This window comes from Rhipicephalus microplus, chromosome 2, assembly GCF_043290135.1.
Source record: "Rhipicephalus microplus isolate Deutch F79 chromosome 2, USDA_Rmic, whole genome shotgun sequence".
NCBI lineage: Eukaryota > Metazoa > Arthropoda > Arachnida > Ixodida > Ixodidae > Rhipicephalus > Rhipicephalus microplus.
Genome location: NC_134701.1, coordinates 165,903,434 through 165,927,243, shown reverse-complemented (window position 1 = coordinate 165,927,243; position 23,810 = coordinate 165,903,434). Strand labels below are relative to the sequence as shown.

At 48.0% G+C, this 23,810-nt stretch overlaps 1 protein-coding gene across 4 annotated transcripts in view; it reads left to right on the top strand.

Annotated features, from left to right (window-relative positions):
• Positions 1-23,810, top strand: part of LOC119170587 (adenylate cyclase type 8) — a 634,357-nt gene that overhangs the window by 538,948 nt on the left and 71,599 nt on the right. For all 4 annotated transcript variants that reach the window (XM_075887054.1, XM_075887053.1, XM_075887056.1 and 1 more), the window contains exon 4: positions 23,246-23,472. In XM_075887054.1, coding sequence (XP_075743169.1) covers positions 23,246-23,472 — 227 coding nt within the window. The remainder of the gene's footprint in view (positions 1-23,245; positions 23,473-23,810) is intronic.

Sequence of the window (23,810 nt, the reverse complement as noted above, 5' to 3'; positions counted from 1 at the left end):
ACCTTCTCGTCGTACGTGCCATAAAACCACAAAAGAGATAAAAAACAAAGGAGCCAACTTCTCATACAGTAGGAACCACAGAATAATAATGCACACAATGATGCACAGTTCAGAGCTGAACATTCATAATTGAAGCTCATTGTTAGTCTTCGTTTATAACAGGGCTGCAGGGTACGAGATACATACATCAATAAAAGAACTGCCTTTCAGCAAAAACATGAATCTAGCAAAAGCATCTCGTAATGTTGAGGGATTTTCTGCAAAGCGTTTTTTTAATGCACTCAATACTGCTCACACCACAAATAGGCAGACCCGGCTAATTATGCCTGCACACGCGCGCACTGAATCACACTTTCTTTGCTGATCTACTGCTTGAGGCGCACACAACGATGTTATGGCCCACCGGCGTACGTAATAAAGATGCCCGAATTCCGTGAATCCCCACCAAGACGCTCAAGAACGCGCGTAACGCGATTAAAAAAACTTCATTTACGTGCTCCGAAAGTGAAAGTTTAATTAAAATGTTTTCGTATCTCTATCACTTTTGTTCCTTATCAGGTATGTCTACTTATTATCTGCAGTTTGTTTTTCTTTCTTACCACCGAACTTCAGTTATTATTCATAAACTGCGCCGAAACATAAACACTTTACCCGTTTCCTTCGTAGATTACACCTTCTCGACCGCCTCTTTTGCCACTTCTCTATTCAAACCTTTTTGCTAAAATCACTATCTAAGTCTTCCCCTCTCCCGGCTTCTTTTCTTCACGCCATTACACCACACCTAAGCTTTTGCCTTCATTCCATTTACGGCGTACTTGATGGTGAAGCATTATGAAGTTAGCGAGCGCAGTGCCTGCGCCCGCTAACTTTATAATGCCTTGTCATCAAGTGCGCTTACTCGCCAAGCAGCAATCAATGAGTAGCCTCGGGGACAACGGCGAGATGACCTATATTACACTTTGTTGTCTTGCAATGCAACTTCTGAAGCACTACCCCCCCCCCCTCTTTGCCCCCTTTTTTTGTTTTGCCAACCCACGTGTTACCTTGTGTGGTTTTCCACAATCAAAAGATTAATTAGTTTACCATTCCGCAATGTTACAGAGGACAAATAAATAAAGCAAAAAAAGTAGGAATCATAGCTTTCAGACTGAGCGCATTTTTGTCACGCGTCGGCAAGAGTGTTTATGTGGAGCCGTTGATGGCTTATTGTTTCTCCGTTAAGGATTCAATCAATGAACCATCAATCCGTGGATCAGGGAACAGCACAGTCTTTTTCTCTGCCAGGTTCAGTAAAAGAATGATCTGAGCGGGAGTTTCTTGCTACAGAGCGTGCGTGAGGGCTTCGTGCTTGCATCTTCCTAAGAAGCGGAGCCACTATTAGGAAGAACACACAACACAATTGCTTGTGTTGTGTGTTCTTTGTAATAGTGGCTGCGCTTCTTAGCAAGATGGATCCGTACCAACTGGTCCGATACAATTGTTTATTGAGTTATACTTCGTGCTTGAACTTCCTCGCATATGCTTCTGCACTTATGCACACAATCCTGGTTTCCGTATCGGGCCGTTTAGATGATGTATTTCGCGTAATTCACTGCTGTGACGCATCAGAAAAACGGTATTGACACACCGGTTTCGCAAATTATGCATTCAAATATTTTCAGCTTCAAATACGTGCGTTGTACGTGCTTCGGAGAACGTGCGGTGCCTTTTGTGTTGGCTCACTTGTCATGGCATAAAGGAGATAATATGAACAATATAAATAACGAAGATAACGAGTTTTAAGAAGCGATTTTGCAGTTTCCATACACGAAAACGTGGGTTTCAGCAGCTACCCGCTTTCGCAGTAATAACGCAGCATTTGTCGATATTGGCCAGCATCCTGCTCAAAGATGATGGCTTTTCAGTACTGCTTCTCCAGCCATTCTATAAAGTGACTCCAGTTGTTCTGTGCAGCATGACCACAGCCCAGATTCCTCTTCATGAGCAGAGAGGTGCCATAATTGATATTTAGGGGCGAAGCTCCTTAAAGCGGCACCCATTCGTCCATCGTCGTAGTTGTAGTGCGTAACCAGTCTTACACTTTGACCTGCAAGGTGGTGCCGGTGGGAGATTAGTCCAAGCAGGTGCCTGCTTTGAAATTTCTTGGTTAACATCACAGACTCGCAAATATCACCTAGTAGTCGACGCGCTTTCAGTGGTGGCCACCGAGATTTGCGACCTTCTCCGCTTGTTCACGCAAGCGTACTCCTATAGCCACTTTATGACGCAATCTAGGTCGCAATACTGGATGTCACAACTGCGCTAGAGCACACATGATTGCAACAGCTACTCTTTTTGGAACAACTCTGCAATAAACGACAAAGTTGGATATGGCGCCGAGTTTAAATATTTCCAGTCCACGTACTTACTCAACGGGCAACGACCTCGTACGAGCTGTTTCTTCAGTGTTTGCCCACCCAAGTTGAGATAGTGCTCCACACTGCATCGATCCAGGAGGCGCTGGACCTAGTACTGTGGTTGACAAGGTATTGAACGTTGCCAAATACCGATTCACATCATGTTCTTGCAGCTGTAATCACAGCATCAAGATAGCGCGCAGCGAGCTCTTTACCTCTCCGACCTGTCCAAACAGGCTTCGACATTTTCGGCGTGATATGCTTGAGCAGATTTTAGTTGGTACCACTCGGCGGAGCATTTATTTATCTGCAAAGCATTTCTTAGCAAACTTCGGTGACTTTGAGCGTATCTATCTATCTATCTATCTATCTATCTATCTATCTATCTATCTATCTATCTATCTATCTATCTATCTATCTATCTATCTATCTATCTATCTATCTATCTATCTATCTATCTATCTATCTATCTATCTATCTATCTATCTATCTATCTACGACTTTTAGCTCTCCTGGCCATTTCGATAATGGTATCGACACTCAACTTGGTATGGCATAACATGACTCTATGAAGAATATACTTGACTAGTGATAGCATGAAAATACTGATATATATGTCTTGAATGTCATGATTTACATATCATGGTCCTGACTATCGTGGTGGTTTTGTTCCCATGGCATTTTGCAAAACTGGTATGGTGTGACATGATTGCATGCCGAACACGAGCGACCGACCTTAACATGAAAATTATGACATGCGTGTCATGCATCAACATGGCTACACGCAACGCTCATGATGCGCTCGCGGCCAATTCGCTAGCGTCACATACACCAAATTTGGTACTACGGTATGTGATGAATGACGAAGGTATGTAATGGTGCAATAATCACGATAATCACGAGATGCGTGTCATGTAACAACATGACCAGATACCACGCTCATGATTCGCTGGCGACCGTTTCGCTAGCTTCACTTATACCAAATTGGGTATTACGGGACGTGAATGGATGACGAAGGTATGATACTGGTGCAAACATGATAAACATGAGATGCGTGTTTGACAACATGACTATATGCTAGCTCATGATGCGCTCGCGGCCGTTTCGCTAGCTTCACATGTACCAAACTCGGTATTACACCACGCGAATCGGTGACATAGGTAAATGACACATCCGAACATGAAAATCATGGCATGCGTGTTATGTAACAACATGACTACATGCCACACTCATGATGCACTCGCGATCGTTTCGCTAGCTTCACATATGCCAAATTTTGTATTACGTAACGTCAATTGATAACGAAGGTATGTGACTAGGGTAAACATGATATTCAGAAGATGCGTGTCATGTGAGAACATGACCACATACCACAGTCAAGGCGGCAACACATATCGACGGGACGTGGTGCGCGTGCTTGCGAGCGTTCATTTCGTCGCGTCACGCGGCGTTGCCACGCCAGGCACCGGTCCTGCCATATACTCGAAGGCGTGCGCTGTGCTGCGTTGCTTTGACGCATGCGCGTTTCAGCACGTCCGGCGTCCCTCTGTCACGAGAAGAGGGTGACGCAGTGTCGTCTGGGTACCGCATCGGCGCAAGCATATGTCGTATTTTGCGCCAATTGCCGTCGGGCCACGCCGATGGACGCTGGCTGCGCCGGTTGCGCCTTGCGTCAGACTATAGAGTGCTCGTGTTTTGCTAACATAGCGTCTGTGTGCCCTGCGTGCAGGCGCGTAAATGCTACATCAGAGTGTATTAGGCCCTTCATGATGCGCTCCCGGCTGTTTTGCTAACTCCACATATAGCAAATTTGGTGTTCCGTGACGTCAGTTGATGACGAAAGTTTATGACTGGTGCAAACATGACCATGCTGACAAGCATGTCATTTAAGAAAATGACAACATACCACGCTCATTGCGTGCTCGCGGCCGTTTCGCCAGCTGCACTTATACTAAATTTGGTATCATGTGACGTGAATAGATGACGGATGTAAACGACACATCCAAACATGATAATCATGAGAGGCAAGTCATGTACGGCATAATTTATTTCCACCTCGTAACATTGTGCTGATTTTAGAGTGACATATCAACCTTCCTTACTCGTGCTTCGCGTATCATCGATTCCCACTTTACGTGAGATCGGCATATTTTTCGTATTTTGTCTTCATCACCCTTCCCAGTCTCGTCGACACTGCGAATCCTTCGATCGAGAGTGCAGCGTCGGAGCGAAGCAGCCTGAAATATTCTATACAATCACAGCTGCTTTGGTTCACACGCATGTTGCTCTCTTTTGTGTGTCGCCTGTTCGGAACACCGTTTGTTTAACCGCAAACGGCGACGAGTGGTAGTGAACGCACCTAACTTCACGTTTTTTTTATATTATCTGTAATGTCACTAGGCAACAGTTATTCAACGAGACAGGCACACATGAGCGTTTAGCGTGCTACCTCATAGGATCATGCCAATCTTCCCACCTTGTACTTACAAGCCGTGAATAACGGACTGATTCCGGCGTATTGACTGTTGAAGAAAGGACGAGCCGCTGTGCCCATGGCGAAGCACACCCGATGACCTCTTCTTTATTCCGAATGCCGGCCTAATCCCCTAATGATGATAGTGTCGCTCCTCGTCCTCTACACAATTTGCAACATCCTCCACGCCCCCCAGTGTGGCCTCATGATGAACAATAACACAGTTGCTGGAAACACTAAACACACAATCTTCGTCACTAATAGTTTGAGGCCCAAGTCAATCCACGTCGAACAATCCGGGTTTGCTTCTGCACCTGATTTTCCAACAGTGCTTCCGACGTTTGTTCCATATACGTGCCTTCGAACGCCTCACCTTCGGTTAACTTGCGCTTTCGATGACCAGGTTTCGTTGGCAAAAATATGGTTTCTTCTGCGAGCTTCTGGTGTGGCTTATTTTGAGAAGTTCTGCCTTTGAATTTCTTGCATTGGATGTGTTCACCTTGGAGGCATCAGCCTTTCTCCTCCATCCCGGACTTGATTGCTTCATTCGCCGGTTTGGCTCTGTCTCAATATACTTAATCGGTAGCGAGGTAGCTTGTATGGTCCGCATTCTTCTCCCCCTTGATGTTTGTAGCTTACTCGTAGGACTAATACAGGCAGCAGGCTCCTCTGCCCTCGCAGTATTTCTCTTGCTTCTTTTCGCTTGAATGCGTCTTGATTTGCTTCTGTCAGACATTTCTACGCGTGGCTGCGAGGACTGTGCAACATCTGAATCTGCTGGCCTTGGCTTGCATCCATTCTTGATATCCCTTGAATGCCCGTTCAGATCTTCAAAGGCTTTCCACTCTTCATTAGTAGAACTTTGTCCCTCCACCATATACTGTCGTGTCGTTTGCTTCATTGACATTGAGCGCTGATGGAAGTTTCAAAGTCGTGAGCCAGTTCTCTGGAAGAAGCGGTTGTTCTGTACGTGCTTGGATGCTCATTACGGTCGTCAAATTGGCGACTTTCCGGCTTTTAGCACGTTCAGAAATTCGTGGCGAGTCTGAGTCTTCTAGATTCCGCAGAAGAAGATTGCTGGTGAAGAATCAGAGGCAAGATGGTGGCGCCACAGACGAAGAGTGCACGTCAGCTTGTACTTCTGTCCAAATCCTTTGCCCCATGGCCTCCAAGCGAGCTTGTCGAGCAATTAATACGTCCGTTATCTTATACTTCACTCGGACCTTGGCTAGAAAGATCTGGTGTTCGTAAAGCTCTGCTTCGCCCGTCTCAGTTTCCAAGTAATCGATATTGTTGCGAATGTATTTACTACTTTAGAGTAGAAAAGTACTCCAGCAGTCAAGATGGCAGCCGTTGTGTATTTCGAACAGCCCAAAAAACGTCGTCGTCTTCTTCTTCGCACCGCCCGCATAGCTGCATAGCCGCGAACCCGCAACATCGACCTCCGGCGGCGAAAAGCGCCGACCCGGCGCTTGTTAGCAGGTGTTGGACGAGATGTACGGCTTGAGGCGAGCGACGTGGACGATGTCGGAAGATGTGGAGGGTATCGAAGGGTTTAGAGGTGCTATTTCATAGGTAACATCAGTTACCTGCCGTAGCACACGATAAGGTCCGGAATACTTGGGTAGAAGCTTTTCAGCCAGACCAACATGTCGCGACGGAGTCCACAGAAGAACGAGGTCACCTGGACTAAAGTGGACGTCCCGATGGTGGCTGTCATAGCTACGTTTCTGACGGAGCTGCGAGTCCGAAAGGCGCTGGTGGGCAATCTGACGGGCTTTCTCCGCGGTGCTAATAGCGCGGCGAGCATATGCTGTGGACAGGTCGGTAGGGTTGGGTACAAGCGTGTCGAACGGAAATGTCGGGTCTCTTCCATACAAAAGGTAAAAGGGAGAATATCCAGCAGTGTCGTGGCGTGAGCTATTGTAAGCGAAAGTGACAAAGGGTAGCGCAATGTCCCAGTCACGATGATCCGTCGACACGTACATGGCGAGCATGTCAGTGAGTGTGCGATTCAGACGTTCTGTGAGGCCGTTTGTTTGAGGATGGTAGGCCGTCGTAAGCTTGTGCTTGGTTGCACAAGAACGAAGTAGATCGTCAATTACCTTAGATAAAAAGTAGCGACCGCGATCGGTGACCAGTTGACGAGGAGCACCATGATGTAAGATGACGTCTTGAATCAAAAAGTCGGCGACATCTGTAGCGCAGCTGCTTGGAAGAGGTCTCGTAATTGCGAAACGGGTCGAGTAATCTATGGCGACGGCGACCCACCTGTTACCGTCGGTAGAAAGAGGGAAAGGGCCCAGCAGGTCGAGGCCGACACGATAGAAAGGCTCGGCAGGTACGTCGATCGGTTGAAGGAGCCCGGCGGGGTGTACCGCTGGCCTTTTGCGGCGTTGGCACGACTCACAAGACCTAACATAACGTTGTACAGAACGGTAGAGGCCGGGCCAGAAAAAGCGTCGGCGGACACGGTCGTACGTTCTGGCAACACCAAGGTGGCCAGCCGTTGGTACATCATGTAGTTGCTGAAGTACGGTCGAGTGCAAATGAGTGGGTATTACGAGTAGTAGTTCGTTTCCCACATGGTGCATGTTGCGGCGGTATAAAATGCCGTCTATGACAACGAACATGCGAAGCGAACTGTCTGTACAGCCTGTGTTCAGGCGGTCGATTAGCTCGCGTAGGGACGCGTCACGCCGTTGCTCACATCCCATGTTGCCGAAAGCAGAGAGCGAGGAAATACAGATGGACGCGTCGTCGGTTACTAGATCTGGAGCGTCAACGGGGTACCGAGAGAGGCAGTCGGCGTCTTGGTGTAAACGGCCAGACTTGTAAACCACTGTGTATGTGAATTCCTGGAGGCGCAGAGCCCAACGAGCAAGGCGCCCCGTTGGATCTTTGAGGGCTGAAAGCCAGCATAGAGCGTGATGGTCAGTGGTAACTGTGAAAGGCCGGCCATATAAATAGGGGCGGAATTTACCAACTGCCCATACAAGCGCCAGGCACTCGCGTTCCGTAATAGAGTAATTGCGTTCGGCAGGAGAAAGGAGCCGGCTGGCATACGCAAGAACTCGATCGTGACCGGATTGACGCTGGGCTAAAACCGCGCCAATACCGTAGCCACTAGCATCAGTGCGGACCTCGGTTGGAGCAGACGGGTCGAAGTGGGCGAGAATCGGTGGCGTGGTCAGAAGTGTTATGAGCTGGGAAAAGGCCGTGCCTTGATCAGGACCCCACTCAAATGGTACATCTTTCTTCAAAAGATCAGTGAGGGGGCGTGCGACCTCTGCGAAGTTTCTGACAAATCGTCGGAAATATGAGCATAGGCCCACAAAACTTCGAACGTCCTTGACACAAGTCGGTACAGGAAAATCCAGGACAGCTCGGACTTTGTCGGGATCGGGGCGGATGCCGGAGGAGTCAACGAGATGCCCTAGAATAGTAACTTGGCGATGCCCAAAATGGCATTTCGAGGAATTAAGTTGGAGCCCAGCCTCTCGAAATACTGAAAGAATTGAGGAAAGGCGCTCGAGGTGAGACTTAAAGGTTGGGGCAAACACAATCACGTCATCCAGATAACACAGGCAGATAGACCATTTAAAGCTGCGCAAAAGCGTGTCCATCATCCGCTCGAACGTTGCCGGCGCATTGCACAAGCCAAACGGCATTACCTTGAATTGGTAGAGACCGTCAGGCGTTACAAAGGCGGTCTTCTCCCGGTCGAGGTCGTCCACGGCGATCTGCCAGTAACCGGAGCGTAAGTCTATCGAAGAAAAATAGGTTGCGCCATGAAGGCAGTCCAGGGCATCATCAATACGAGGAAGCGGGTAGACATCCCTTTTGGTGACCTTGTTTAAATGCCGATAGTCCACGCAGAAACGCCAGGTATTGTCCTTCTTTTTAACTAAGACTACAGGGGACGCCCACGGACTCGATGAGGGCTCTATGATGCCTTTTGTGAGCATCTTATTCACCTCCTGTTGGATAACTTGGCGTTCTGATGGTGACACTCGATAGGGACGCCTGTGAATTGGAGCTGCATCACCGGTATTAATGCGATGTTTGACTTGCGATGTTTGACTTATGGGCCTACCGTCAAAGTCAAATATGTCCGAATAGCTCGTGAGAAGATCAGTGAGGTCTTTGACCTGAGACGGCAAGAGGTCTGAGGCAATCATCTTAGTTACATTGTTGAGCCGTGTAGATTTGGCTGCGTCGGTGCTATGCGGGTTCGGCCAGGCGACTGTGGCCAGTTCACGTGACACTGATGAGATCTGGCACTCGTGTGACGGTGAAAGAGTGGCGAGAACAATGCCTTGTGGTAGGATTTGAGGGCTGAGTCCGAAGTTCAGAAGAGGAAGGCACGTCTTGTTCGCTGTGACAGTTAATATGGTGTACGGGGAGGAAACGTTGCGGGCCAATAAAACACCGGGAGAGGGAAAGACCACGTAATCCCCATCCGGAACACTGGGATACGGTTCAACTGTGACACAAGTTAGGGCTTGGGGTGGGAGGCGAACAAACTCAGCGCACGAAAGCTTGTTCTGTACCATCTTCGACTCTTCGGTGGCCGCAGGCAAGTCAAGTTGCACGACGCCGGCTGAGCAGTCAATTACAGCGGAGTGGTCGGACAAAAAATCGAGTCCAAGGATGACGTCATGTGGACAGTGAGCGAGAACATGGAATAGAACGGACGTCTGGCGGTCGGCGAATCTCACACGCGCGGTGCACATTCCGAGCACAGCCGGGGTCGCTCCACTAGCGACACGTACAAATAGGGACTCTGGCGGCGTAAGGACCTTGTTTAATCGTGCACGGAGGTCAGAGCTCAGAATTGAAATATGTGCGCCGGTGTCAATAAGGGCAGTAACAGGAAGGCCATCCACTTCTACATCAAGCAGGTTCTTGTCCGTAGTCAAGGTCAGCAGAGGGTTTTCAGGTCGGGAGTCCAATGCAGCGTCACCTCCGGGAGCTGCATTGCTCAGTTTTCCGAAGAAGGGCGTCCACTAGGGTGGGGCGACGAATAGCGGCGGTGCTGAGGTGACCTGGAGCGACGGTCATGCGGGGACGGCGAACGGCTGGACCGGCGGACTGGTGTCGCAGGAGTGCCATTGTACGGTCCATCGTCACGAGCGCTGTACTGCAGGGGCCGGTGGTTGTCGTCACGTCGATAGCCAGGAAACGACCGAGGTGGATACGTGCGGAAACGACAGTAGCGGGAGATGTGTCCTACACCATGACAATGAAAACATATAGGCTTGTCGTCCTGTGTCCTCCACTGAGCAGGATCACGATAGCGGCGGAATCTTTCTGGTGCAGGAGAAGGCGCTATGGTACTGACCCGAGGTTCCGTCAACGAACACACAGGCTGCAGCCCAACGTTTGCCAGCTCCTCTCTCACGACCTGTTGGATCAACGAGATCGTTGGTCGATCATCAGATGGGCGGGTCAGAAAAGACGGAGACGCGGCCTCGATTTCTCTACGAACGATGCGAACCACACTTTCGTTGTTATGTGGTTGACTGCATGGCGGCTGAAGGTCCTCGCAAGATGACGTAGCGGCCGTGTTCGGAAGTCGCAAGAAATTCTTGGCGACCCGGCGACTCTTCAGCTCTTCGAATCGGCGGCACTCTTTGATGATGTCATCAATGGTGGAACAGTCTTTGGAAACCAGTATGTTAAAAGCATCATCTGCAATGCCTTTAAGTAAATGGCTTACTTTGTCTTCCTCGGACATGTTGGGGTCGGCACGATGGCAAAGGGCGAGAACGTCAAGGATGTAGGTGACATATGATTCGGTCGTAGTTTGTGCCCGACCAGAGAGTTCTTTAGAAGCGGCCCGCTGGCGTCCGACGGCCTTACCAAACAGGTCACGAAGCTTCTGTTTGCAAGTATCCCAGCTGGTTATGTCCGCTTCATGAGCCTCGAACCACGCGCCAGCTGTTCCGCAGAGATAGAAGCCAACGTTGGCGAGCATCATCGTAGGGTCCCACCGGTACACTGCTGCAAACCGCTCGAACTTCGGAATCCAGTCGTCAACGTCAACATGGTCGGTGCCGCAGAAGTTGCCAGGGTCGCGCGGTTGCGTCAATACGACCGGCTGTACAGGCTGCGCCGGAGTCGCGGCTGAAACAGGAGCGGCAGAATTGGTTTCTGTTGCCATGGTCGGGCAGTCGAGAACACGTCCGCTTCGAAGTTCCGTCTTGCGTCGTACCCAGCGCCACCACCAAAATGTTGCGAATGTATTTACTACTTTAGAGTAGAAAAGTACTCCAGCAGTCAAGATGGCAGCCGTTGTGTATTTCGAACAGCCCAAAAAACGTCGTCGTCTTCTTCTTCGCACCGCCCGCATAGCTGCATAGCCGCGAACCCGCAACAATATTAACTGCGTCTTCGACTTCCTTGTTGATTTCTTTAAGAAGCTTGTAATGTTCAATCAAAATTCGATGAATATATCGTAACTCACTTACTGAAGGACGCTCCACGTGTACTATACGTTCAATGTTGGTGATGGCTTCTGTAACGGCCTTGCGCACTTCACTCCGTCTTGCGAACAGGGCCTCCATGATCCGGTCCAGTGTCGGAAACGTGAGAAGTCACTGGCCGGCCGTGTCACGAGGTGAAGTCGGTGTCAACACGGCATCTGTCGCAGATGGTTCACACAACGAATATCGGTAAGTTGTCGGGCTGTCGTTCTTCGTGCTCTTGCGAATATCGAGCCGTCATCGTGAAGGAAGAGTCAGGACAGAGCCGAAGTAGACGTGAGGGCTCCCGCCTCGCGAGCCTCCAGACGATGCCTGCACTCACGTTGATGCGCCTTCAAGATGTACGTAGTCGACCTCCATGGACTGTCTTGCCTAGTGATTATCGGGCCGTCATCGTGAAGGGTGAGTCAGCACGGAGCCGAAGTAAACGTGAGGGCTCTCGTCTGGCGAACCTCCAGACGATGCCTGCACTTACGGGACTGCACTGTCAAGATGCACGTCGTTGACCTATTGACTGTTTTCACTTGTGAACATCGGACTGTCGTCGTGAAGGACGAGTCGGAACGGAGCCGAAGTAGACGTGACGGCTCCCGTCTCGCAAACCTCAAGACGATGCCTGCACTGACGTCAGTCCATGGGTTCTCCTAGTGGTCTTAGTGGCAACCGGTGTCGGGCTTCCAAGTCTCAGTGGTGGTTAGGCCTCGCACATCAGCTTTGCCCACGGCGGCTTCATAAACGTCCTCGAGGCTACGATGGCGGTCAATATTCGTGAAGGCCGCTCCGTCTTACCTACGAAGGTCTTTCCTCCCGGGTTTCACGGCACCAAAATGTTGAGAAAAGGACGAGCCGCTGTGCCCATGGCGAAGCCCTCCCGATGACCTTTTCTTCATTAAGAATGCCGGTCTGATCCCCTGATGATGATAGTGTCGATCCTCGTCCTTTACACAATTTCCAACATTGACAATCGTCACTCACAGTAACTTTTGGCTTCTGAAGCCCATTTCGATGGTTGTCGTGGATGCCGACGTTGCTTGTGCCTATATTGGTGCTAATCTTTTATTAAGCAAGACTTCATTGCTCTCGTATATATCAAAGCGTTTTCTTAGCGCCAAAGTTTGCGTCTATGTACGTGGCGTTGTGTTTCCAGGAACCACAGATTTGTCTCTTTCTTGTTCTGTGGTTTCTAAGGAGTATAATATACAGCTTTACAACAAAAATGCCTGAAAATCACTACACTGCCCACGAACAACAACACAAGAAAAAAAATTTTGTTCGACAATGTACGATTACACATAGGCACTTTAAGATCCTGCTGCTTTTATCTGGCCATGTCAACTTTCTTCGGAAAAGCTCTATGGTGGAAAATTGCGAATTATTCGACCATTCACCAATAACTTACCAGCTCTACCGTTTATATTTAAAAAAATTGTGGGTCAGAATGCCATGCTATGACTAACAATATCTGAGCACTAAGACTATTGTAGACCTTGAACCAAACGTCCAGGATTTCACCACCCCTTCGTATGCTTCCATCCTCATGCTACCCACATCTGCTTGAAGAGTGAGCTTGTCCGGGCCTACCAACGAATTCTTGTGGTGGAGCAACAAGTACACACGAGGGCCATTACAGCACTATGTGTGCTCTTCAACCTTTTGTGATGGCCGTTTGGCGTCAGAAGTGCCGCATCTAGTCAATCCAGTGTTTTACTGATATGGTCACACCTTGTCTACCTTGCGCCTTCACCCCCGTCGATGCCTTGATGATGGCTGATAAATCTGCCGATTAGTGGCATTTGCACCGCCTTCGAATTATGCTCTGGTGACTGTGTGAACACGTTATCATCATTAGTGTTTTTAAAACCAATCTAAGTGTTTTAAACATGAAGTTTTTAAGAAACCACCTTGATGCCAGCGGAATTAACTCACTTTTATCTAAATACAAACAGTCGAGAGTTGTCTTGGTTCACAATGATCATAAAGAAGTGACAGTTTCACCGCAAATGCGAAGCGATGAATGCGATAGAAATAACTTGGAATATAACGCTGAGATCAGCTAGTAGATGGAAACGTGCAGCGCGCTGCTCACGCACAAATGACGCCCGAAAACAACACACACAGGACGAGAGCTAACTAAAAAGTTACGGCTTTGCCGCAAAGGCGAAGCACGGCGGAGTGCTTTTTTTTCTTTCTTGCGTTTTCATACAAGCAGATACGTATACATGTACCGCGAATGACGCCGACGCAAGCGGCAAACCACTGTTGAGAATGTTCATATAATTGCTATCGCAATGAAACTTTTAACACTCGACGCCTAACGCGCTGTATCAAGACAAACGACGCGCGAAACGTAATCACAGGTACACATATGAGTGTGAACTAACGAATGTCCCAGTTGTTACTTTGCTGTGTTTGGAAAGCGCGCTCTTTTTACGCAAACCGGGTCTGCCCACCACGAGAGGTTGACCTTTGCGGCCCAGACAACTAACGCAATCATTCTGGTGAAAGGCCAAGGCACACGATTCTCCCTACCGAAGATACGCGCGTGCACACAAGCACCATGCGTGGGGTGAAACGCGCGTGTGAGATAAGCGTGTGTTGGCGCATTGCTACAAGCTGGCTGCCGAGCGCGGGCGGCTTTTTAAATGCGAAGCATTTCTCAGCGAACTTTGGTGACTTTAAGCGTATCTACCTAACTAGCCGCATACAACTTCTAGCTCTCTTGGCCGTTTCGATAATGGTATCAATAAGAAACTCGGTATGGCGTAACAAGACTGTATGGAGAATATATTTGACTAGTTACGATATGAAAATCATGGGTATGTATGTTATGAGTGTCATGATTTACATTTCATGGTCCTGCAGCTCTTGCGGTCGTTTCGTTCACATGGCATGCTATAAAACTGGTATGGTATGATATGATTGCATGGCGAACACAAGCGACAGATCCTAACATGAAAATCATGACAAGCATGTCATGTAACAACATGACTACATGCCACGCTCATGATGCGCTCGCGGCCGTTTTACTTGTGTCACATATTACAAATTTGGCATTATGGTAGGTGAATGGTAGGTGAAAATATGTGACTGGTGCAAACGTGATAGTCAATAAATGCGTGTCATGTCACAACATGACTGCTTGCCACACTCATGACGCGTTGGCGGCTGTTTCGCTAGCTTCACTTGTACCAAATTCGGTATTACGGGACGCGAATGGATGAAGAAGGTGTGATACTGGTGCAAACTTTATAAAGATGAGATGCGTACGTGTCATGTAACAACATCACCACATGCTACGATCATGATGCGCTCGCGACCATTTCGCTAGCTTCACATGTACCAAACTCGGTATTACGTAACGCAAACGGACGACATAGGTAAATCATACATCCAAACATAACGTTCACGACATGCGTGTCGTGTAACAACATGACTACAAGCCACACTCATGAAGCGCTCGCGGCCGTTTTGCTCGCTTCTTATAGGCCAAATTTGGCATTACGTGAGGTCAATGGATGACGAAGGTATGTTACTGGTGCAAATATGATAATCATGAGATGCGTGTCATGTGAGAACGTGACTATATGCCGCAGTCAAGGCGCCAATACATTTCGACGTCAAGCGGTGCGCGCGCTCGCCGGCGTTCATTTTGTCGCGTCACACCGGCTTTGCCACGCCAGGCACCGGTCGTGCCATACACTCTCAGGGCGCACGCTTCGCTGCGTTGCATTGACGCATGCGCGTTTCAGCACATCCGGTGTCCCTCCGTCACGAAAAGAGGGAGACGCAGTGTCGTCTGGGTAACGCATCGGCGCGAACTTCGCACCGGTTGCCGTCGGGCAGCGCCGACGAACGCTGGTCACTCCGGTCGTGCCTGGCGTCAGACAATAAAGTGCTCGCGTTTTGCTAACTTAGCGTTGCTGTGCCCAGCGTGCGCTCGCTGCCGTTTTGCTCGCTCCACATATACCAAATTTGGCATTACATGACGTCAATGAATGAAGAATATATCACTGGTGCGACATGATAATCCTGACACGCGTATCATGTAAGAACATGACAACGTACCACGCTAATAGCGTGCTCACGGCTATTTCGCTAGCTATACATATACTAAACTTGGTATCACGTGACGTCAATAGATGACGAAGGTAAACGACACATACAAACATGATAATCATGACATGGAAATCATGTAAGGCGTCATTTGCCTCCACCTCGTAAATTTGTGCTGATTTTAAAGTGACATATCTATATTTCTTACTCGTACTTCGCATATTATTGATTCCAACTGCACGTGAGATCTGCCATTATTTCTTTCTCGTGTTTTCTTGCCTATATATATATATATATATATATATATATATATATATATATATATATATATATATATATATATATATATATATATCCTGCTCACAGCTGGTTAATTTTTCATCCTTTTTTCTTTCTTCTTATTTACATTCCATTGGTTCTAATAACTTCCCCTGTACATTCCTTGGCATTACTATCTGTTAGATCTCATTAATACTGTGTTAAAACACGGAAAAACGAGCCCTTAGGTATACACTTCTTTCCCTTATTATATATATATATATATATATATACGCATACATAAACGGTGCATGATGGCAGCTTTGGCAACGGCAAAACAAATCATAGCTTTGCCTCAAAGGCGAAACAATGAACGCGATATCAACAAATTCGAAGGTCACATGCAGAATGGCAAGCAGATTGAAACGTTCTACGCGTTTCCTACGCACAAACAATGCACGAAACGCACTTACAGGTAATATGAACACGAATAAGCGTCTCAATTGTCACTTCGCTGTGTCTGAAAGGCGCGCTGTTTTCCGCAAACCGTTGCCGGAAAAACAAATTCAACCGCAAGCTTAAACTTAGAATAGCCGAGTTGAGTAAGCAAGCGGATGAATATGCTGCACAACTGAACGAATCCAATTGGATAGAACGGTGCAATGTTGTAGCTAAAGAAATGAATACAAGGAAAGCATGGCGTCTTTTTCGAACTCTCGTGGACCCCACCCAATCCCGACGAGAAGCGCAAAAGCAGCTCCGTCGAGCCCTGCACAGTTTTCAGGGAAGCAACTCCCAGCTGGCTGATGATTTGTGTGCTAGATACCTATGTCGCACCACGAATCCCAACAGGAACGCATATGAATACGCAGGCAGAGAAAACAGTCAGCTTGATGCCCCTTTTCAAATGTGCGATATGAAAGCAGCACTGAAAAAATGTGCAGGGGCACTGCCCCGGGCCGAGACCTGATCACGGTAAAACTGTTAGCAAATCTGTCAGACGATTCTTATCGGCATCTATTGCAGTACATTAACGCGATCTGGGATGGCCAACCACTGCCAACTGAATGGAAAACAGCATTTGTCGCATTCATCCCCAAACCAGGCAAGCAAATCAGCGCGGACAACCTCAGACCTATATCATTAACTTCATTTGCCGGCAAATTAATGGAAACAATGGTCAGAGACCGTCTCGCCACGTACCTCGAGAGCAAGGGGCATTTTGAGATTCTATGTTTGGCTTTAGGCCACACCTGTCTGCGCAAGATATCCTCTTGCAACTAAAACGAGACAATATCCAACCCATTCCCTCGACGCACAAGGACAGAGCAATCCTTGCACTCGACCTTAAAGGCGCATTGGACAACGTTAAACATGAAAGGATCCTGAAGAATTTGAGTAGTGTTCATTGCGGTAAGAAAATAGTTGCCTACATCAGAGACTTCCTCTCTGAGAGACTGGCGTTCATTCGTATAGATAACGAGGAACATGGACTGTCTCACCTGTCCCGTTAATTAGGGAGGCGATCGCCGGGCTAATTCCAAGAGCCGAAGTATCGGCCCCCCCGAACCGCACCACGAAAGCGTGGACAATTTAGAAGTGGTCCTTATTGGTGCGCCAGCGGACGCCGGCTGTGGCCCAAAGAACAAGTCAGAGCCGAGAGTTGATAAACAAACAAAATTATATTCTCATTAACGGCAGATCAAAAACAATACACACGTATGCACACTCCACAATAGTTACATACAATACGTCACCAAACAGACAATGTACTACACAGTACAATCAACCACACTTGAAACAACGGACACAGACAACAATACGCACTTCAATGCAGTCGCATGCATTGAACAACCAAGACACTTAAAGACTAAAGAGATATAAAACCTATTCAGTCCAAAGTCCTTGGAACAAAAGTCTGAATGATACTCTTCCGAGAATCACTCACTCAAAGTCCAGCGTTGTTGTCGTTCCGCAGCTCTCGAAGTTCTCTCCCAGGAAACCTCCCGTCTTCAATTGGCCACTCTTCAAACTTCAACTTCTTCGCCGGAAATCCGTCGGCTTCACACACGCAGCTGTTGCCCGCGTCTTCGCTCGATAGCGGTAAACACACACTCTTGCCTGTAGCTCGAGCCGTCCCTACGGACCACAAACTTCGCCGACTACACGGCGGACTCTCTACGCACTCTGGCGCTCACTTCCGTCTCCTCCTGTTCTGTCACTACGGGCAGAACCTTCGCCGACTACACGGCGGAATTCCTACGCGCTCTGGCGTTAACTTCCGTCACCTCCTGTTCTGTCGTCTCGGCCGCTCGATTAAATACCTTCCGCGCCACCTTCCAGAAATTTCTGGTCATTTCGTCGGCGCGATACGCGGCGAAAGCTGGGAAGAGGGCGAGACAGTTGGAATGCCCTCTCCGGCCGGTGAGTCAACTCGGTATGGCCCCGCCCACTTCTTTCTGGAAAAATCGCGGGCTTGCTGGGCCGCCGATGTGGGGTGAGGAGGTTCGTCTGCGAAGCCGTGCTTCTGCGGAGAGAGCGCGCGCCCGGGAGCCCTCGATGTTTGCTTTCTTTTTTTTTTCTCTTTTTACCTCGCGGCGTTTCTGCCGCCCGTTGTCGCAAGGATTTGGCGGCGCGCTCTTTTTTAGCGCTCGTTCTGTGACATGGACCATCCAAAATGGGGACGCGGGGAACCCCGCAAGGAGCTGTCCTGTCTCCGCTGCTATTCAACATTGCCATGATGAAGCTCCCGCAAGCATTGGCAGTAGTGGAAGGAATATATCATGCAATATACGCCGATTATATAACAATCTGGACGAATCGGGGCAGTTTAGGAGAAATTGAAGACCGCCTGCAGCAGGCCGCCTCCATTGTGGAGGACTATGTGGCCTAGTGTGGGTTTCAGTGCGCCCCAACCAAATCTGAATTCCTGCATATCAAAGAAAACATTAAAGATGGGACGACCCTGAACTTGATGGTATCAGCATCAATGATATGAGAGGTTTCAAAATTACGAATCCTTAGCCTTCTGATTCACAACAGAACAAAAAACAGCACCACGCTAGACAAGCTACGGCAAATTGCAGAACAGGTAGGGCACATGATCCGCCGAGTGTCAAACAAGCGCGGGGGGCTACGAGGAAGGGACGCGATTCGGCTCGCCAATGCTTTTGTAACTAGCAGGATTCTATATTCAATACCGTACTTACTAATGACTAAACACGAAGAGAACAGAGTCGATGCTATTCATAGGAAAGTAATTAAGCGCGCACTTGATTTACCCATCAGCACTTCAAATCAGAAACTCTCTGCATTGGGAGTCTTTAACTCTATACAAGAGCTCCAAGAAGCCCACCTCACAAATCAATATACGCGTCTTACGCAGACGTCCCCCGGGCGGCGCCTACTGGACCGCCTCTTGATCCGGCACGAATGTGAAATCGAAAACGCGGAGCGTATTACTGAACTTCGGAGAACAAAACTCTGGGTGTCCCCGCTTCCCCGCAATATGACCAGGGAGGCGCACCAGGGTAGAAGGCAAGTGCGCGCTGAGGCACTTGAACAACGGCTTGGATCCCGTAATGGGGTCTATTACGTCGATGTGGCCGGGCCATCACCTAGGGGATACTACACGGCGGTGGTAATACATCAAAGAACGCAGGTGGACGGCCTCACTTTCAAAGCCACAAGTTCAAGTAAGGCGGAGGAGGTGGCCATTGCACTGGCAGTATCCCATCCAAACTCGAAACAAATAGTTACAGACTCTCGAAGAGCCTGCGAAAGCTATCTTGCAGGAGAAATCTCTCCATTGGCTAATAGACTTTTAAGTTTCAGCCTCAGGAACCGCGATCCTACCCCAAAAAGCCTTATATGGACTCCGGGACATCAGGGTCTACAGGGTAACGAGGCTGCACATGCAGCCGCCCGCGTGCTTACTTCCCGGGAAACTCCCTGTTCCTCTGATAGATCTGACCGTCCCACACCTTTAACACGGTTTCAAGAAATCAAAGAATACTACATTGAGCAACGCCGCTTGTATACCGCACCAGCGAATGGACTCTCGAAAACGGAGGAGCGCGTCCTGCGGCGCCTACAGACAAATACGCTGCTCTGCCAAGCCATACTCAAATATTACGACCCAAAAATAAGTGGGCAGTGCCAGTACTGTGGGGAAGTGGCCAACACTTACCATATGGCCTGGGCCTGCCCAGTAAACCCAAAATGAACCCCCTTTCCCGACCCCACCAAACAGGACTGGGAGACGACCCTACTCAATAGCTCCACACTAGAGGAACAGCGAACTCTAGTCCAGCGGGCTCGGTTGGCGCCCTCGACTAATGACGTCCTGGACTAGGGATGTCAACAAGCCCGGTGGGGATAAGGGCTATCTGGCACAGCCAGCATCAATAAAGGTTTTTTTCCTCCTCCTCTTTCCGCAACTGGAGACTGTGCAACGATTGCAGTGACCTTTGTGCACCCGGTAACCACAACAGAATCGTTCCGGTGAAAGCTTAAGGGCAGCCAAGCCATAGGACGTTCCCAACTGCTAGATAAGGGCACGCGAGTGTTTGTTGAGGGGCTTTAAGGTCACCCACGCCTCTCCGCGAAGCGAAGTACGCGTGGGAGATGAGCGCGCATGCCACCGCGCGCTTATTGCGCTTTCTTGATGGTAATGCTGAAAACACGATAACCCCCCCCCCCCCGAGATACCCATAAGCAGCGGTAAGTGGTAGATATAAATGGCTTGCCGTTTGCACGTTGAGGAATGTGCTCCTCAGTGGCTCAGTTGTTAATGTTTCGCACTCACGATGCAGAGGTTCCATAATTGATTACACCTGCTGTAGTCTTTTTTTCTGGATTTCTTGCTCTCCTGCGTTTCGCAGGAGAGTAAAAATCGTTTCGTTGCGTTAAAAGAAAACGATGTTGCGTTACGTTAAAAGAAAAGGAAATATATGGTAACCAAGACACTTCTTGTTTTTTTATTTATATTGCCAATGTGCTTTGTCGTTTGTTGAAAGGTGTTTATTTTTCTGCTATAACCTCATGCTAAACTTTTCAAAGCTGACACTCATTGAATTTTTTGTAGTTTGGTAACACTTTATCAAGAGCAGCTGGCCCTTCAAGTGCTTTCATAGCGAGTAACTGCGCTGTATGCAGCTTACGTTGCCTCGTTGTTATAGATCGTTTAAGTAGTTTGATTGTTAAAATCTAACATACAACTTGTTGAGAGCTTCTGATAACACTTCTTGTATTCTTCTTCATTTTATTCATACGTTAATTTTTTTTTGGCTAGATATGCTGTCTCGTTTAGAGAATTAAGCAAACGGAGCTTTATTACGAGTCTCTTCTTGTATCATAATAATCGATTCCGCCCTACACAGGTCAACCGCTAATTTTGTCTCGCACACCTCTTCAATGACAAAAATTACTACCGTAATAAACCGTTCTTTGTCCTGAGAAATGTTTCTGAACTCTCACGCATCCTTTTAGCGTCTTCTTCTGTGTAAAAAGAAAGTTGCCTGCAACATGCACGAAGTATACACGCAGACTACTAAAAGCATCTCAACAATACATCGTTCACATTGTTCGAGCGTGACATTGTTAGAAAATTTCTGGTCATTACCTTCCGTTGACAACGGCGAACCAATGCCATTACTACTCTTGCGTGCATTATTTATTATACAGAGGAAATTGTACGAGGAAACACTGCTTGTCTCACGTGCAAGTGGAGTTCCCCGTTTACAGAATAACTCAATACGGCATCCTAGTGCAGTCCAGTAGAAGAATGCTTTATTAAACCGAGCAGCATAGTCTGGCGTAGCATCATCAGGTAGCCACCTGCAACCACGGCAGCTAATTTCGGAGGTTAGTAGAAAAGTTTCAGCACGTTCTGATCATTAGTTGGAGCTTACTTCGTGAGGAGACGCCAGGGAAACTTCTTTATTCGGAAGCTGTGTAGTCGAAAGCAATCACGAATAAATTATTTTCAGGGTGCGTTGGCGCTATATAGTAATACCGAATGTAGTTCATTTTTATTGCTACGACTAATAATTGTGTTAGCTTATTGCCACCTTATTCGAGTTCACGTTTCTTTGCCACTTCAAGAAATTTTAACAATATAATGCCCATAATGATCAAGCTTTTGAGCTCATCCCTGCTACAAGTACGGAAATCATTAGTGCGTACGCGGTTCCTCTCATGGAGAAGTTCGCACAATTCAGCATTGGGAGGCACATGAAAAGCACCTTCGCAGCTAACCTAGGTATTCAGGGGAACACAAAGTGGGATAAGAATTATCGCAGTCAGCCGACAAATTATTTATGATTGAATAATGAACTAATGTTTATAGTATAACAATGTTTAAAACAGAAATGTCGCACACCTTTTCGGCATTCCATGCCTCTCAGTAACCCTGTAGAAAGCAAAATGAGTGGTTTCCGCTATATATATTGTCTTTTTGAAGACGTTACCCAAAAGCAATGATGCTGAGTGAAATTAGGATGGGATTTTTCGTATAGGTTAAGAGACATGAAGGTTGAATTCTGAAGTAGCTTCCCAAGTGTGCGTGTTTAATTTTCGTTGACAGATGGTTGGAATGTTGATGAAGGCTGCAGGAGTGTCACATGAGACTGTTGAACGAATCTCTACTGGAATTGTAAGCAGGCGTAAGCTCTGTGCAACTAGAGCCTCACGACGTGATTTCCGACGACAAAGGATACAGCCGCACGAAAAACATCATAGTAAACGTGTGCAGTAACCCCTTTATAAATGAAAGTTTGGTTACGATCGATGTGATGTACGAAGCGAAAAAGAAAATGCGAGGCTTGGAGAGCTCGAGCTTGAACTGACGACAATACAAACAGGTTATTTGAGAAGACCCACTTTGATGGAATAGAGTTCAGCATTCTTGGCCGTGAAGAAGCCACTTATTAAAAGTACTTGCGAAGATTCAATCCGATTGCCTATGGAATAATCACGGATCACCTCCTCAAAAAAAATTAGACGTGTGAAAACCAAGCAGACCTAAAAATGTACCTTGCTGCTTTTTGCACAGTGATAAACGCTCTCATACTCCCATAACCAGACAAAATTCTCTAGCAGGTAGGCCCTCTACTAATCTCCTCAGTTTGTCCACGAAAATTTTCGTCTCCAAATTATTTAGCTTTTTCTAGCTTGAATCTTCTTTTTAAGAAAAGAGAGCGGTATTCCGACATTGGTAATACCCACATCTTACGTGCTACCTTCTCCAAAAATATACACCTCTGCAGGTGTTTTCTTGGGTGTATAGCACTGGCCACTGAAAGTTTTTTTTTTTTTTAGAAAAGGGGAAGGGGGGCAGCTAATCTTCGCGCAATTCATTTCTTAAAGTCTAAGTCTTCCTCTCCAACCTTGGCTAAGCCAGTGACGTATACCATTAGGTGGAGATTATCTTAAAACAAAATAATGCGTACTGAGTTCATTCTTAAGGCTAACGCTTCGTCCCTATATCTTTCTCTTTAACTTTCTCTCGCGAATTTGATGCGCAAGTATGTTTTATGTTTGTCTTGCTGTTTAAACCCTTCTTCCTCACTGTGCAGGCAATGGCAACTTTGGAGTGACTTCCGGAGAGCTGCGCTTCGAGCCCGGCGGCGACGTGTCTGGCGATACGGTGTGGCACGTGATGTTCACCGTGTTCGTGACCTACGCCATGCTGCCGCTGCCGCTCAAGTGGTGCATCGTGTGCGGCGTGCTCGCGTCGGTCGTCAACCTCGTCGTCAGCAGCGTCTACCGCGCGGAGCTCGACCAGCCAGTCTTCGAACGCATGGTAAGGACTGTGTCCGTTTCCACAACAGATGCACGTGACTGTCTGGCCTTCCGCCTGGCTGGCTACAAGGGTAAAGCGCTCGTTCGTGCTTCGAGTTGGCCGACGTGACTCTCCGCTTTCGCACCGTCGACGTGCTTGACAGCATTACACTATTTTCATCATTTGCGTTTGAGGGTGCAGGATGCGAAGTTACGGTTGCGCGCCGATCCACCCCCTATCCTGCACATCATCCGCCCCCCGCTGCTGTGGGTAGGCTTGCCGTGTTCCCGTGCTGATGCGAAACTGCCAGAGTGGAAGGTCTTGATTCAAATTAGATCACGGTGGTCCGTAGAAAGAAA